We start from the raw sequence: 14,295 nt of genomic DNA, 5'->3' as shown, positions 1-14,295 counted from the left end.
ACTGGATTTAACTCAGCTCTTAGTTGTTCCCAGCAATTCTTCATTGCCTGAGATGAGTAACAGAAATCTGTTTTTCCCATCCCCTTCTTTTCATTCCTCTCCCTTTTACCTGGACAGAGGGCTAGTGAGTTTTAAAATTGACACATTTCATCAAACCATTTGAGTAAAAATAGTGTGATTCATATGCTTTAGGAAGCATCTGATTACACTTGGTTTTAGGCAACTGAAATATCTGGGTGGAAGAATACACTGTGAAAGTCACTCAGTCGTGTCTGACTCTGCAACCCCATGCACTATACAGTCCATGGAACTTTCCAGGCCAGAACACTGGAGTGGGTACCCTTTCCCTTCTCCAGGAGATCTTCCCAATCCAGGGATCAAACCCAGGTTTCCCGCATTGCAGGTAGATTCTTTACCAGCTGAGCCACCAGGGAAGCCCAAGAATACTGGGTTAGGTAGCCTATCCCTTCTCCAGGGGATCTTCCCCACCCAGGGATTGAACCCAGGTCTCTGCATTGCAGGCGGATTCTTTACCAACTGAGCTATTAGGATATAAACAAATACCAACTTTTTAAGGAGATGGGTCCAATTTTCTTTTACAAAATTCCAGGCTAGTTGCTGCCCCTTTGGATTTCTGGCAATCGCAAGAAGAAGAGCTGCCAAGTCCTGTGTCTTGATAACCCTTCCTTCCATTCCTAGTTCAATTAACCTGAAGAAACAAAGATCACTTAATTTTTCATGGCATGTGTTCTATAATGGAAATTAACTCAGGTTATCAGTATATTAAAAGCATCAGAGAGAAAGAGGCACAACAAAAGTGAAATGTACCAAAAACAGTAATAAACTCTCTACCGGCTAACATTTTTAATATTCCAGTTAAACTTTTACTTTTTTCTAGAAGTAATTTTTTTCACTTATTATTTCAGTAAACTTCAATTAGCATCTTATACACAAAAATGTATTTTTTAATAATAATAATTTTCCTCCAAGATTCTGAAAGTAAAACATAGCTATTTGCTTAGTATAAATCACATGATTAAGGAACATCTGTTTTCACTATGTGCATTTTGTCAATACATGGATTTTGGAAAAAATTCAAAATGGTTCAAATCCTGATTTAATTATTATTATATGCCTTTGAAATTGATGGCTGAATTGTAGTAACTTTCCTGCATATGTATAAGTTTACTTTTAACAATTTAAATTCACTTACTTCATTAACTTTTCCTGATGTTTGCTGGTTGACAATGCATACAGAATTTTGTTTTTTTCAGCACCTGACAATGACAGTTCATATTGCTCTAAAAGGTAATTCCATCCTGCCGTTGTTTGAGCGCCCATGGAATACACAATCTTTAAAACATCTGTTGAGATACTGTAATGTTAAGCACAAAAGTGAAAAAAAATTCTATGAAAGAAAAAATTAATTTTTCTTATTATGACTTTAAATTCTAAAACAGAATCACCCTTGAGTTATTTCCTGTTGTTGTTCAGTCACTAAGCTGTGTCTGACTCTTTGCTACCCATGGACTGCAGCACACCAGGCTCCCCTGTCCCTTATCTCCCCGAGTTTGCTCAAACTCCTGTCCATTGATTCAGAGATGTCACCCAACCAGCTTATGCTCTGTTGCCCCCTTCTCCTCTGTCCTCAGGCTTTCCCAGCATCAGGGTCTTTTCCAGTGAGTCAGCTTTTTGCATCAGGTGGCCAAAGTATTGGATCTTCAGCTTCAGCATCAGTCCTTCCAATGCATATCCAGGGTTGATTTCCTTTAGAATTGACTGTTTGATCTTCTTGCTATCCAAGGGACTCTCAAGTCTTCTCCAGCACCAGAATTCAAAAGCATCAATTCTTTGGTGTTCAGCCTTCTTTATGGAAAAATTTTATGTACTACTACTTTGCAAATTATTTGTGTTTTTTCCTACTGATGATAAAATGTTTAAAGAATAATAATCATAAAAATTTAAACTACATGGAGAATCTTCATGAGAAGTTGATGAAATCAATAAAAGACGTGATTTCTGAAATATAAATGCACTGGTTTATATAGAATTCTGTCACTAAATTGCATGTATTGGTACTACATGATTTTTTCTTTAATTTATTACTTGTTGCTTTAATGTCACATTAGGAACATTTTCTAGTAGGCCTGTTTGAGGGCTATCTGACTAGGTATAAAAAATTGTGATTTAGCACAGTTGTTTAGAGTTCAGTCATTTATATTATAATTCTGTAAAATGATAAGATGCAATATTATTATTTTCTGTCCCCCTAAAGAAGACACCATGGTTTTCAAGTTTTATTGTCCTAAAGGATAATAACTAGTCTTTATTTTAATTTGGTTATGATTTTTAATTCCAAATATAATTGATCAGCAGTAGCCAATATCCATATTGACGGCTTGGAAAACCCACAATACAGAGAAGCAGGATGGGACAGGAAATTTGCATTTATCATACAGGGCCCATAACATTGTACTAATCTCTATACAACTTTCTTAACTGCCAAAGCTACCCAGTGAAATGGAAAAGTTACCCTAATTTTTTAAAAGTGAAAATAAAGTTCAGAAAATTTAAGTAACTTACACCGAGGTGACATATTAGCCTTTTTCGAGATGGGATTTAGACCTATGATTCTAAAACTGTACTATATCCACTGTACTATATGTACATAAATACCCTAAGAGCCTTTGAATCATAAAACCAAAAGTAACCAAATTATACTCCACATTGTTTTTATTTTAGTGTATTTTACTGTACAAATTTATAAAAATTGGTAACAAATGAATTGTAAGTTCCTTGAAGGTAGGACGCCTAATTGTTTCTTTCACTAGCTTATTCTTAGAACTAACTGCAGTGCCTGGCACAAAAGCAACAGGCAAAGCGTTATATTCTGAATTCATGAATAAATGAAGTAATCTATAAAGGATTAATACTGATGGTCTTAAACTTTAAAAAAATAAACCTACAATATTTGATTATGCACTCTTGATTACAAGCTTAAATGAGATTTTCCTAGAATTTTTTCATAGATATAGCATCCTATTCAACATGTTGAACCATCATATCTACTGGACTTGAGTTACTCCAGGTAAGATCATTCCTCTTGTAAGCAGCATCAAGACAGAATATATTCTGATGTGCTATAGGGCAGCAGAATGTTTGTATTTTAGCTTCATTCACACAGTTTATTCAAACATGAACAAAAAGAAGAGAAAAATACAGCTAAAAGATTTTTTTTTTCTGAAACTGATTTTAGGCCTAAATCCTAAAGAGTGAAAAAGTCCAAAAAGAAGAAAACAAATTACTTTTTAAAAAAATAAGAAGTCAAGAAAAGACTTCAAAAAGCTCATGGAGATTTAGTTATATGGAGATAAATTGTGATAGCATTTCATAACAATTTGGCAGAGGAAAAATTGACACTATTGCTTTACCTGGTACTAAAGCTGTGCATTTTTTTCTATTCTAAAAAACGAATTTTCCTTAATTCATATACAGATTTGATTTCTCAAAACATCCACCTTGAAAGTCAGAGTTTTAATAGTAACAATATAAAATCATTTCTGTTGAACAGAAATCAAGGCTTACATTGAAAAGATTGTGGGGTCTTTAATACTATGGGGTACAGCTGCTAGACTGAACTGCAACAGAATCCATTTGATCACTGGGCATCTACCTGAATACAACAACCACTGAAATCAATTTTGCCACCTTACACACCCTTTAGATGGCCCAAATCATCAGTTTACTATCTAAGCTGAAGCTTGAGACTAAGACGTGGTATGTGGTGTGTGTGGTATGGTATTGGGTAATGAGGAAGTAAATACATTGAACAAAGCTCCCTCCCCACCACCTGTTTTTTTGTTTCATCAATTGATCATTGGTGTTTTGACTGCATGTACATTTCACATTGCTTTTTATCTTTAAAAGGCATTACTCTTGGAGATCGGGCACCACTCTTGTCTACCCCACTTTCACCCTCTGGCTGTTTTTCTGAAACCATGCTAATGTTTATTAGCTTCTCCCTACAGGGAACTAAACCTCACTTCCCACAAAAATCTATTGAGCACTTACTATATGGGAGCATGAAACAAGGATATGTAATTCCCAGCGTTTTTTTTTTCTATCCTCACTAAAAGGTTTTAGATTTAATGTCTTGCATGATCAAAGACTTTTACATCAAAGTGAAAGGAACAAAGAACAGAAGTCCAAATTTACTTTAATTTTCCACTGGATTCCATCCACTGAGAGAAGAGTTCAGTTGCCTTCTGGATGCAAGGAGCATGGTTCAGGTAACAGGCCAGCTTCAAGACAGTGGAGCGAAGCATTCTGTCCCAAACAGAGCCCTCGTCAACCCAGCTTTGCGTGTCAATCACTGGCTTAAAATACTGGAGAAGGTAATGCTGCAGAAAGGATAGGATGGTTTACAGAGAGGCTAAATTTAGTTCTTAACACAGCTCTCACTCACCCATCTAATGGGTTCAACTCTAAACAGTCTGCATGAACGTTTCCCGAAGCATAGAACTACTAATCTCTACATTTTGCTTCTCTTTTTCTGGTATGTGGTCTCCACCCACCACAGTTCGTTTCTCCGTTAGAAGTACAATTTAATTTCTTATTTGAGAGGGGACTATCAATTGGTGTAAGATAAAATCCCCTTGGGAGGCATGGTTTGCTTATGACCCTGGTACCCAGCTCTTAGGGTGATGATGACAAGGACCAGGGGATATCCAACCATTAGGTACTTAAGTATTGACTGTGCTCCCAGGCAATTTCCTTAGATTCTCCAAGATTTAACCCCAAGAGTTCACACAAAATAGAACAAGTCTCATTGATCGTCCAGGTACTGTGTCTTTTACTTAATGAATTTTCTGAAAGGAACACAAACCTTGAGATTTTCAGTAACATCTGAAATGTTCCTTCTTTCCATCATGAGGTAAAACAATTCTAGGTATTCCAGACCTTTGAGAAGTGCGGGAATGCTTGTTTCATGTTGGAGGTAGCGAGTCAAGTCAAGGGCTTTGTCTAAGGTCAGCCTTCCTGCACTGAGGTATAAAACAAACGTCAGTGGTTTGTGCATATCTTACAGTTCTCAATATTTTAAGTAGTAAGACAAATATGATACAGAGAACAATAACAGAAACAGCTCATTATATTCAAACCATTTGGTTTAAATCCTAGCTTTCCCACTGACTTGGGCAAATTAACCTCTGAGCTTCACCTGCCTCCTCTATGTAATAGGAATAATGTTAGTATCTACTTTAAATCTGTTGTGAGGATTCAATGAGTTAATATAGGCAAAGTGCTTAGAATAATGCCTAAACATAAATAAGAGCTTTCTAAATGAAATAAACAGCTAATATTAATATGTAGTACCAAATAATATCAAACTTTTCATGTATTTGTCATTCTCTAATTGCTTAATTTGTGGTTTTGAATTGTTCCTCTAAGTGCATTTGGAAATTTTGAGGACAGGTGCCATATCTTTTTTTTTTTTTTTTTTTGACGTCCCTTCCTAGAGTCTAACAGAGAAGCCGCAGTTATTCTGAATGGGACAAAACAGGGACTTTCTTTGTTTTTAAAGAATCTATTTAGATTCTAAAGTGATGTGTCTTCTCTATATTTTCCTTTAATGTGAACAAACAACAAAATTATTATTCTGAGTACCAAAACTTTAGTGTCTCTTCTATAGAGGAAGTAAGTCATTATACTGTCACCTTCATAACGTGGTTGCCCACTCATGTCTCTGAGAAGACCTGTGTCCCTGCAGCCTCTATAACCCATTCTCGCCAGCCCGCAACTCCCAGATTAAGCATAATAGCTTGATATGGAAACAGATTCCAGAACAAAGATCCCTGTGTTGAATTTTTCATTAATATAATGCCCTACCTCCTTCGGGTTTTTTTAAAACTTTAAATGCTCATCTAAAACAAGGGAACTGAAACTAGAAAGAAGTGGCATTAAAAAGAACCAACTTTTGTTGTGACTATACACTTCTCAGTCACAATGACATAGTGCTTTAAAACAAACCTACAGTAAATTTTCTAAAAATTTCATCTGAAGACAGAGGGCTGGACCATATGCGCTATGATTTTATAGTCTGCTGTATTTTTAAAAATACAAATCCACAAAATGTCACTATTCCTTCCCACACGTGTAAGTGTCATAATATATGGTGCACTAGCTAAGTATAAATATAGTCACAACCTTCACAATTTTAAATGTTAAATCTAGTACACAATCCATTCATTACATTGCTCACACCGGGGAAATCAATATGAAATTGGTAGAGAAATTAAGGAGAAATTGACTGCTTATGTTTAGACTTTCCTGGAAAGACAAGCTGTTTTCTTCCTTCTTTCTACTTATCATCAACAGAATAATATGTAGAATAAATCAGGTCACAAGGTCACCAACAGAAAAAATATTAAGGATCAGGTGGAGTATTATGCATTGGAAACATTTCCTATTCTGAGAATTACTGCAAAGTACTCACTTTATTCAGTGTGACATATTATTTCTTTACCGGTACTATAAAGTATACTCTACTTACAGGATAAGCAACAGGACAAAACTAGGTATTATATTCTAGGGTCAAAATTCTGAAAAGAATGTTTAACACATAAGAATACTTTATATTAATCTTTTTTTCTTTTTGGCCCAGCCTAATTTATTTTTTACTAAGACAAATGCCATTATTTACTCATATTTACCTACTTAAAACACTCTAATCTTAATACTCATCAAAGAGGGAATCATTTTCATATAGTTATTATTTAATAAAAATCCAACCCCTCACCACCTGCCTTCTGCTTCAATTAATGCACAAAATGTTATCTGAATGTCTGTTTACCTTAAAGACTAAACCTATGTATAAGCATACATTTTAGCCCAACAAAAAAATCTATATCTACTTATTTGTATAAGATTTCAGCTAAATGGTACCTTTGTGAAATAACTATTCCTGAGGAAACAATCTGGGACTTCTTTCTATGGTATTGGAATAAAAAAAAATAGTTTACCTGTAAGGAAATTATGGTTGTCATCTTAATTCCACTCAACTAAGAGGCGATCCAAGTGTTAAATATTTAGTAACAAGTATGAAAACTCAGTTAAAATGAATATGCATTCCTGGGTCAAATTTTGTCTCTAAACTCAATACGATCACAGATTATATCCTTAAACTCTTAAGAAGATATTTCATAAAGCAGGGAAGGAAAAAATACATATCACCAAAGCAGAGGACTAAGAAAAAATAATTTAGACCTATTATGAGACTTTAAAATTGTTTTCTTATACAATTACTTTTCTTATAAAAGTAGTATAAACAAATTACAAGACATTGGAAATTAAAGAAGGGGAAAAATACATAATTTCATTACCCCTACATATTCATTAATAGCACTTTGGAATATTTCTTTCTGCTTTTGTTTTTTCACCATTAGCTCATTTTTTTTTCATGTAGTTGCTAACTCAAGCTTACATTCTGCTTTTTCTTTTCAGTTTCACATTATTTGAAATGCATTTTTCTATGTTGTCACCTCATCCTCCTATTCAACACATGATCTTTTAAACAATTTATATTAGATAAGACTAATAATGCTAATAGCTACCATTTATTGAGCATTTATTACCATACTTAGTGCTGTATCTACATTACCTTATGCAACCCTCAAAACAACCTTGTATGATAGACACTATTATTACTGGATTTTTAAAGACTAAAAAAGTTTTGAAGACTAGAAAATTTAGGTTTAAAAGGTTAAATAGCTTGTCAAAGGTCAAACAGTAAGTGAAGGGGTAGTACATATTGATAATTGACCTGTTTCAAGCCAAAATTGGTACTCAGGACTTCATTAACCTATCTAGTCGGTAAAGAAATGATGATTGCTTTTCCACTGATACATCAATAACTGCAGGGTTCCTGCTGCTAAATTGAGAGTACCCGTAAATTTACAGGCTAGAAACAGCAAAAAAGACTTTCAGCTACTGGAAAGATTGTCTTTCATATTCTGAGTTGTCAATATTCTTCATTCTGCCTAGTTTAAAATTTTTAATCCATCTTTGCAATCTTCTCAGAGTTTCTCCTTTGAGCAGACAAACCTTCCTCAACTAACCATAGTCCACTTCTCAGTTGGTCTCACATGCATCCAGTCAGAAGTAGGATAGCTCATGATACTCCTGAGACCTTTGGGGCTGGGGGTTAAGCGCCCAATCCTCTCCCTTTTCTAACTAGGGAATTCTGTTGTACAGAGAAGCTCTGCTTCAGAGATGTTTTGCTGGTTACTGAAAGTAACTTAATTTGACCTAAATAAGCATGTGAAAGAAAATAATATGTCACACGGAATCAAATGAGTGCATTACAGTATTTCTCAGAATAGGGAAAGTTTACAGAGCATACTATGTCACCTGATCCCCAACTTTTTTCCACTGGTGATCTGATGACTTGATTTATTCTACCTATTATTCCATTGATGGCAAGTAGGAAAAAGGAAAGAAAATACTGCATCTTTCCAGGAAAGTCTAAAGAGGAATAAACAGTAGTAGTCAATTCTTCCTTAATTTTCCTACCAATTTCATATTGATTTCCCTGATGTGAGCAAAGTAAGGAATGGCTTGTGCACCAGATTTTAAAATTACAAAGACTATAACTATATTTATACCTTTTGTCTAACAGACTACGTCAGTATTTGGTGAAACAGCAAGCTTCTAGCATAAACAAATTTAAAACCTGAGGTCAAAAGCATAAATGTCTGGAAGCTACCATAAAGGAGTGAAGCACACCCCTCGTGTATCATTTAGGACTTGAGTACAGAGGTGAACGCAGACCTGGCTTAAAGGAAGATCTGCCCACTGTATCCTCCTCTATGGCTGCCTTGTGGGAACGAAGACCCACAGTTGCCAAATCTTCTCATTATTTAAGGGATTCCAGAAGTCAGGATTTTTACATACATTTCTCCACATTTTGAAATGTTGAATTAAATTTTTAAACATTAGGTGAGTAAAAATATTTTATCAGTGGGTAGGCTTTGACCTCATGGCCAGTATTTGACCTCCATTCAAATCCATATCATATGAATGATCAACACTGAATGTTTGATTTGAAATCTAACATATCTGGTTAGGGAGCAGAGATTTCCTGCGAAATCAGATGAAGTTTTGCATTACCTTACTAGCTGAAACGCATCGTGAATCAGACCTAGTCTGTCCTTCGGCCTGAGAAGTGTGTGGTTCTGATTCAACAACGCAATGAGCTCGTCCCATCCGTGTCCCTCATAATGAACGATGTAGTAACCATTTGAGTCCACATTGAATTTCACCCAGTCGGTCTTCTCAGATAAATCCAGAGTATCTAGGAGGAGAAAACTGGTATAGGTATTTCCTCATCAAAGAACACATCATGACTATCTCCAGAAGTATTCTTCTTCATATCATTAGTAATAAATCAATGGGAAGACAAAGTTCTGGAGGACTCATGGTGATCCTTATTTTCAGAGTCTGCTGGATGGCTTATTTTGGGAATAATGATCTTATTAAATTAATAAATAAACTAATTTCTAGGAAAAGGACTGATGACTGTGTTCTCAAAAGCAGCCTATGCAGGTCTGAAAGGCATGCGGGAGCCCAGTGAGCCAGGTGATGAGCACGACTGGAGTTTCATTTGATTCACTGGTAGCCTTGTCTCAAGGTTTAGTTGCTGCATGTTGAAATATGTATATGTGAGTAGGTGGTCCGTTTGTCCAGTTATTGTCAAATAAATGGGGCAAAATAAGGACTGCAGGTTGAACATGAGATTATGAGGGGAAACGTTCTGAAATTTCAGTGATCTGTTTAAGGGAGAAATTAAAATTATATTATTTTTAATCTTTCAGACATTGCAGTAGGTGGTAAAATAACATTACTATATACTCTCAAAAACTCTGAGGCTTAGTCCTCACTCAAAATAAATGAGAAAATTGAAGCTCAGGAGTTAAAAAATTTTCTTAAGGCCATATATCCAATAGGTGACAGAATCAGGATTTGAATCCAGAGCCAATTAGTTCTAAAGTGTACACCTTTTCCCACTGAATTAGTAGGTATTAAAAGACATAAGATCAGATGCCATCAATTCTTGAAACCCATCTGTAAGTGCTAAAAACACAAGAGAACTTTCTCCTGAATTAAAAACCCAGACTTTCTAGCTAAAGGGTTCTTTTAGTAACACACATGTATAGGTAAATGAGAATTTCCACAAACATACACCTTTCATTGTCAGATTGACCTACAGTCACTGTCCTCCCTATGGCTCAGAATACATTTAATTTCAGAATTAAAAAGTGTTTTTGGCTAATTAGTTCATTTTACCTGTGTTCAATTTCAGAATGTGTCTGTGAATCGCATTAGAGGAGCTCGTGGAGTAGGTCACTGGGATATGCCAAAGGTACCTATGTTAGAAAGTAAAGACTGTTACAGACTAAATCAATGGCCATTTCAATGTCCACATTATCAGCTTCAGAGGCTATAAAAGACACCTAATCGCCCATCCTTCACACCATCAGTGGCCTTATAAATTTTACAGGCTAAGACTAGCGGTTCCTTGGGTGTGCAAAAATTCTTTAATGATTATGAAGGAGCAGTAATATATACCTAGTTGAACTCTGTCACAATTACCTGTGACATTTACTGTCTAAATTTTATACCACCACAATTCCTACTGATGGTGTTCTTCTAAGTAAAAGGAAAAAAAAAAATCAATCTTCCTTTCACATTTCCAAAAATTCTCACAGTCTGATATTAATTCAAATACCTAAATCAAAGCTATAGAAAGAAACCCCAAAAGGTAAAGATCTTATTCTAGCATGATTCTTCCACTTATCTTTTTGTTCACTGAAGCTATCCTCATTCAACCCCCACCTGCTAAGTGGTCAGCAAGCAGCAATACGTCAGGAGCTGCTCTTCGGCCAAGTCCGGAGAGAGCAGAGAAGCGGAACAGATTGAAGGAAAAGGCCTCAGTTACTTTGGAAGGGCCTTCCTATGGTAAATAACTGAAACTAGCTATTTTTTCCTGACTAATTTCTAGCTGCCTCTAGAGCTCATTTCCTCTAACATAGTAAGCCATATTAGCTATAGTAATCCTATAAAATCAGATGCTTGAAAATACCAACAGGCATAAAACAGAAAGAATAGTAACTGAGGATATGCCCATTAATCCTCAGAAAAACCTAAAATAGTAAAAGAGACAACAGACACAGACCGATTTAATAAAAGGTCAGAAGAAATAATCTACCTGCCAACCCAGAGTGCCGATAATCAACAAAGCAGTTGAAATATTTACACACAAAGGTAAAAAGAGACACACAGCTATCACTAAGATGTAATGGATCAAGATTCATGGATAGGTTTTGGCTCTGGAAGGACAGAGATATTTCCAGATAAACCCACCTGGGAGTAAAGAGAGAAAGAGTAGCAATTCATAAGTTTGGATAAGCATGGATCAGAGGGCAATAATTTTATAAGAGAAGTCCAAATCCTGCTTCAGATAGAAGAAAAATACAGATAACTGCATAGATACTTGTTATTCTGAGCCATTCACACTATTGAACTCTCTTGTGACATTTTGATAAGTTGCAGAATTATGAGTCCTGCTTTCCCAATAATAAATCAAACATTAAATTTTCCAGCCTGTGTTGCCAAGTTTCAAATTGTTTAAGCTCTCTGAGGTTTGGACTTCAAAAGGGCATACAGAGAAATGGATGGATGTGTACATAGATAAATGGCATAAGGCCTGCTGTTGGATGGAAATAGACATCTGATGAGATCAAAATGGAAAACGTTATATTCTATGTGTTAAAGGCCTTGAGTTTGCTTCTGATTCTCAGAAAAATTCTAGAACTGTTTTTAGACACCTAGATTTTAGAAAAAATAATAATTGTAAGAGCCCGCACTGATTCACTTGGATTATTTCTTTTCAAATTAATCTCATTCATCTTATTGATTGAGATCAGAGGAAGGTGGACAGTGTTGTATTTCTTGAGTTTAGTAAAACCTTTAACAAGTTTTCTTAGGACCGGCTTGTGAGCAAGACAACAGAGTAACTGGATTTGCTTTTATTATTACTAACAACATCATGTTTTAAGACATTACATTTATAGTCTCTTACTAAAAAAAGAAAAGGGAGCTGAAGGTCTTGTCTAACACGTGTGTGTGTGCGCTCAGTCATGTCTGACTTTTTGCGACTCCACACACTGTAGCTTGCCAGGCTCTTCTGTGCGATCCCACGGACTGTAACTCACCAGGCTCTTCTGTCCATGAAATTTTCCAGGTAAGAATACCAGAGCGAGTTGCCATTTCCTACTCCAGGGCATCTTCCTGATCCAGGGATGGAACCTGCATCTCTAGCATTGGCAGGCGGAGTCTTTACCACTGCGCCACCTGGGTGGCCCACGACTTAACATACAGGGAATGCCTTTTCTGATAAGATGTATAGCTGTCATACATCTTATCTTCCTAGGTATGGGTCAGTCTCATAACTTCTTAGGGCCCAGTATTCTTGCCTGGAAAATTCCATGGACAGAGAAGCCTGGAGGACTACAGTCCATGGGGTTGTGAAGAGTTGGACACAACTGAGCAATTAAGCACACACAGCACAAAGAAGCCTAGTAGATGGTCAGGGAATATTATATTAGAAATATAACTAACAGCCTTCTGCATCAGAACTGAGGTCCTAAGGGTGGCTGCAGGATTAGCAAGAATATGCTGCTCACCAAAGCAGTCTGGGTCACCTGAAGCTCTTTAAGGCTGTCAGCAAGGCTAGTTCATTCTAATAAGTCCCGTGTAGAAATAGCATCCCGTAAAATTGCCAGAGAAGCTGAAAGAAAGCTAATGCAATTGTGAGTAAACTGAGATGAGGTGAACTAGACCGACAGACAAAAAGCAACCACCTTTCCTGCAGGGTCCCCCATTCAGGATCCTCTTTGAAAACCCCGGACAAGAAGCGCTCCTGCTGCAGTCTGAGGGAACGTCCTTCTCTTTTAACCACCACGAGGGGGATGCCTTTCTGCAGAGTCCATGTAGCCATCATCTCCTTGAGCTCTACATTTTCCCGCAGAAACGCGAGCTGAAATGACAAGTGACTTTGGTAACCCGAGACACAGGCGAGAAACCAGAGACAGATCAGATGCTTAGACCTCCTCGGATGCCGGATGCGAGGGACAGGGACGTGGCTTGGGCAGGAAGAGCGGGCAGTCTCCCAGCGGAGCCATGTAGAACCTGGGCTAGACCTGCCCCTTCCCTCCCCATCCAGGGCTGCTCCTGGAAAGTTATCTGAAGAGGGGACATGTCTGGGAGCTTGAGGGTTAATACCAGGCAAGAAAGGCCAAGAGGAAGGGCTTGAGACTGGGGCCCCTCTCCTGCTCCCTTTCAAAACAGAAGAAAAAAAGGACCCACCAAAGCAAAACCAAAACTCCCCTCCATTTCATTAACGATGGAATCCAGAGAAGTGGTTTCCGAAGAAATGTCTCTTTAAAAAATTCCAACAGAACAATATTATATCAATAGAGGTATATGGAGTGGAGGACAAAACCTCTAGCTTTATATTAACAGCTTCTAGTACGGGTTTCTGATCACTGCATGATGCTGAATCTTCCTTTAGAAACCATCCTTAATGGGATTACCGTGATGCTTTTTAAAAAGTTTGCCTTTTCTTTTATTTTTATGATGACTTTTTTTTCCTCTCTCCTAAAATGTTCCAATAACTTCCCAGAAGTAAACAAAAAGACGAGGCCTCAAGAAAGCCATTCATACTATTTCCAAACCTAACATATTTGGTTTGGCATTTTGCAGAGCCCTGACGATAACAGTGCAGCAATAACCACTCAGGAATTTTGAGCTGAGATATTTTTAGCCATCAGTGGGATTGTGGGAAAGCTGAATTATAACAACAAAAATATAGTAGTAAGAGCATCACCCTCCCCTTAATGGCCTGAGCGTTCCTTCTTCAGTCAGCTTTGTTTCAAGGAAAATTGTGGAGTTTTTCCTTCTCTCCAGTTATTTAAAGGGGCAGCTGGACAACTTTACAGACTCACTCCAGGTCTGGAGAGGAGCCAAATCTCTTCCACCCTCCAAGTCTCTTTCTACTTACTGTGTTGCTTGTCTTCTTGGAATCAGACTAACAAAATCCACCCGATGTAAAGTCACTTTCTAAGCAATTCTAGAAAGCAAAAATAAAAGAGCGATGCCATTTGGCCTCTGAGAGTTGGCTTAAAATGAACATTTGACATGAATGCAAACATTTATTAGCATAAGTGTATGAAAATGTAA

At 36.9% G+C, this 14,295-nt stretch overlaps 1 protein-coding gene across 2 annotated transcripts in view; it reads right to left on the bottom strand.

Moving 5' to 3' along the window:
- Positions 1–14,295, bottom strand: part of ERAP2 (endoplasmic reticulum aminopeptidase 2) — a 42,833-nt gene that overhangs the window by 3,806 nt on the left and 24,732 nt on the right. Inside the window, exons 10-17 of one of the 2 annotated variants that reach the window (XR_014056248.1) lie at positions 14,117–14,185; positions 12,918–13,093; positions 10,342–10,421; positions 9,166–9,349; positions 4,886–5,042; positions 4,216–4,400; positions 1,214–1,375; positions 569–709 (exon numbers count right to left, since the gene is read on the bottom strand). Coding sequence is in view for 1 of the 2 variants with exons in the window: in XM_081498845.1 (XP_081354971.1) it covers positions 569–709; positions 1,214–1,375; positions 4,216–4,400; positions 4,886–5,042; positions 9,166–9,349; positions 10,342–10,421; positions 12,918–13,093 (1,085 nt within the window). In the remaining variant the exon portion in view is untranslated. The remainder of the gene's footprint in view (positions 1–568; positions 710–1,213; positions 1,376–4,215; positions 4,401–4,885; positions 5,043–9,165; positions 9,350–10,341; positions 10,422–12,917; positions 13,094–14,116; positions 14,186–14,295) is intronic. The other variant, XM_081498845.1, reaches the window with a different exon arrangement.

This window comes from Giraffa tippelskirchi, chromosome 6 (assembly GCF_054371585.1).
Source record: "Giraffa tippelskirchi isolate mGirTip1 chromosome 6, T2T-mGirTip1v1.2.pri, whole genome shotgun sequence".
Classification (NCBI taxonomy): domain Eukaryota; kingdom Metazoa; phylum Chordata; class Mammalia; order Artiodactyla; family Giraffidae; genus Giraffa; species Giraffa tippelskirchi.
The sequence above is the reverse complement of the archived record's forward strand: the minus strand, read 5'-3'. Positions and strand labels throughout refer to the sequence as shown.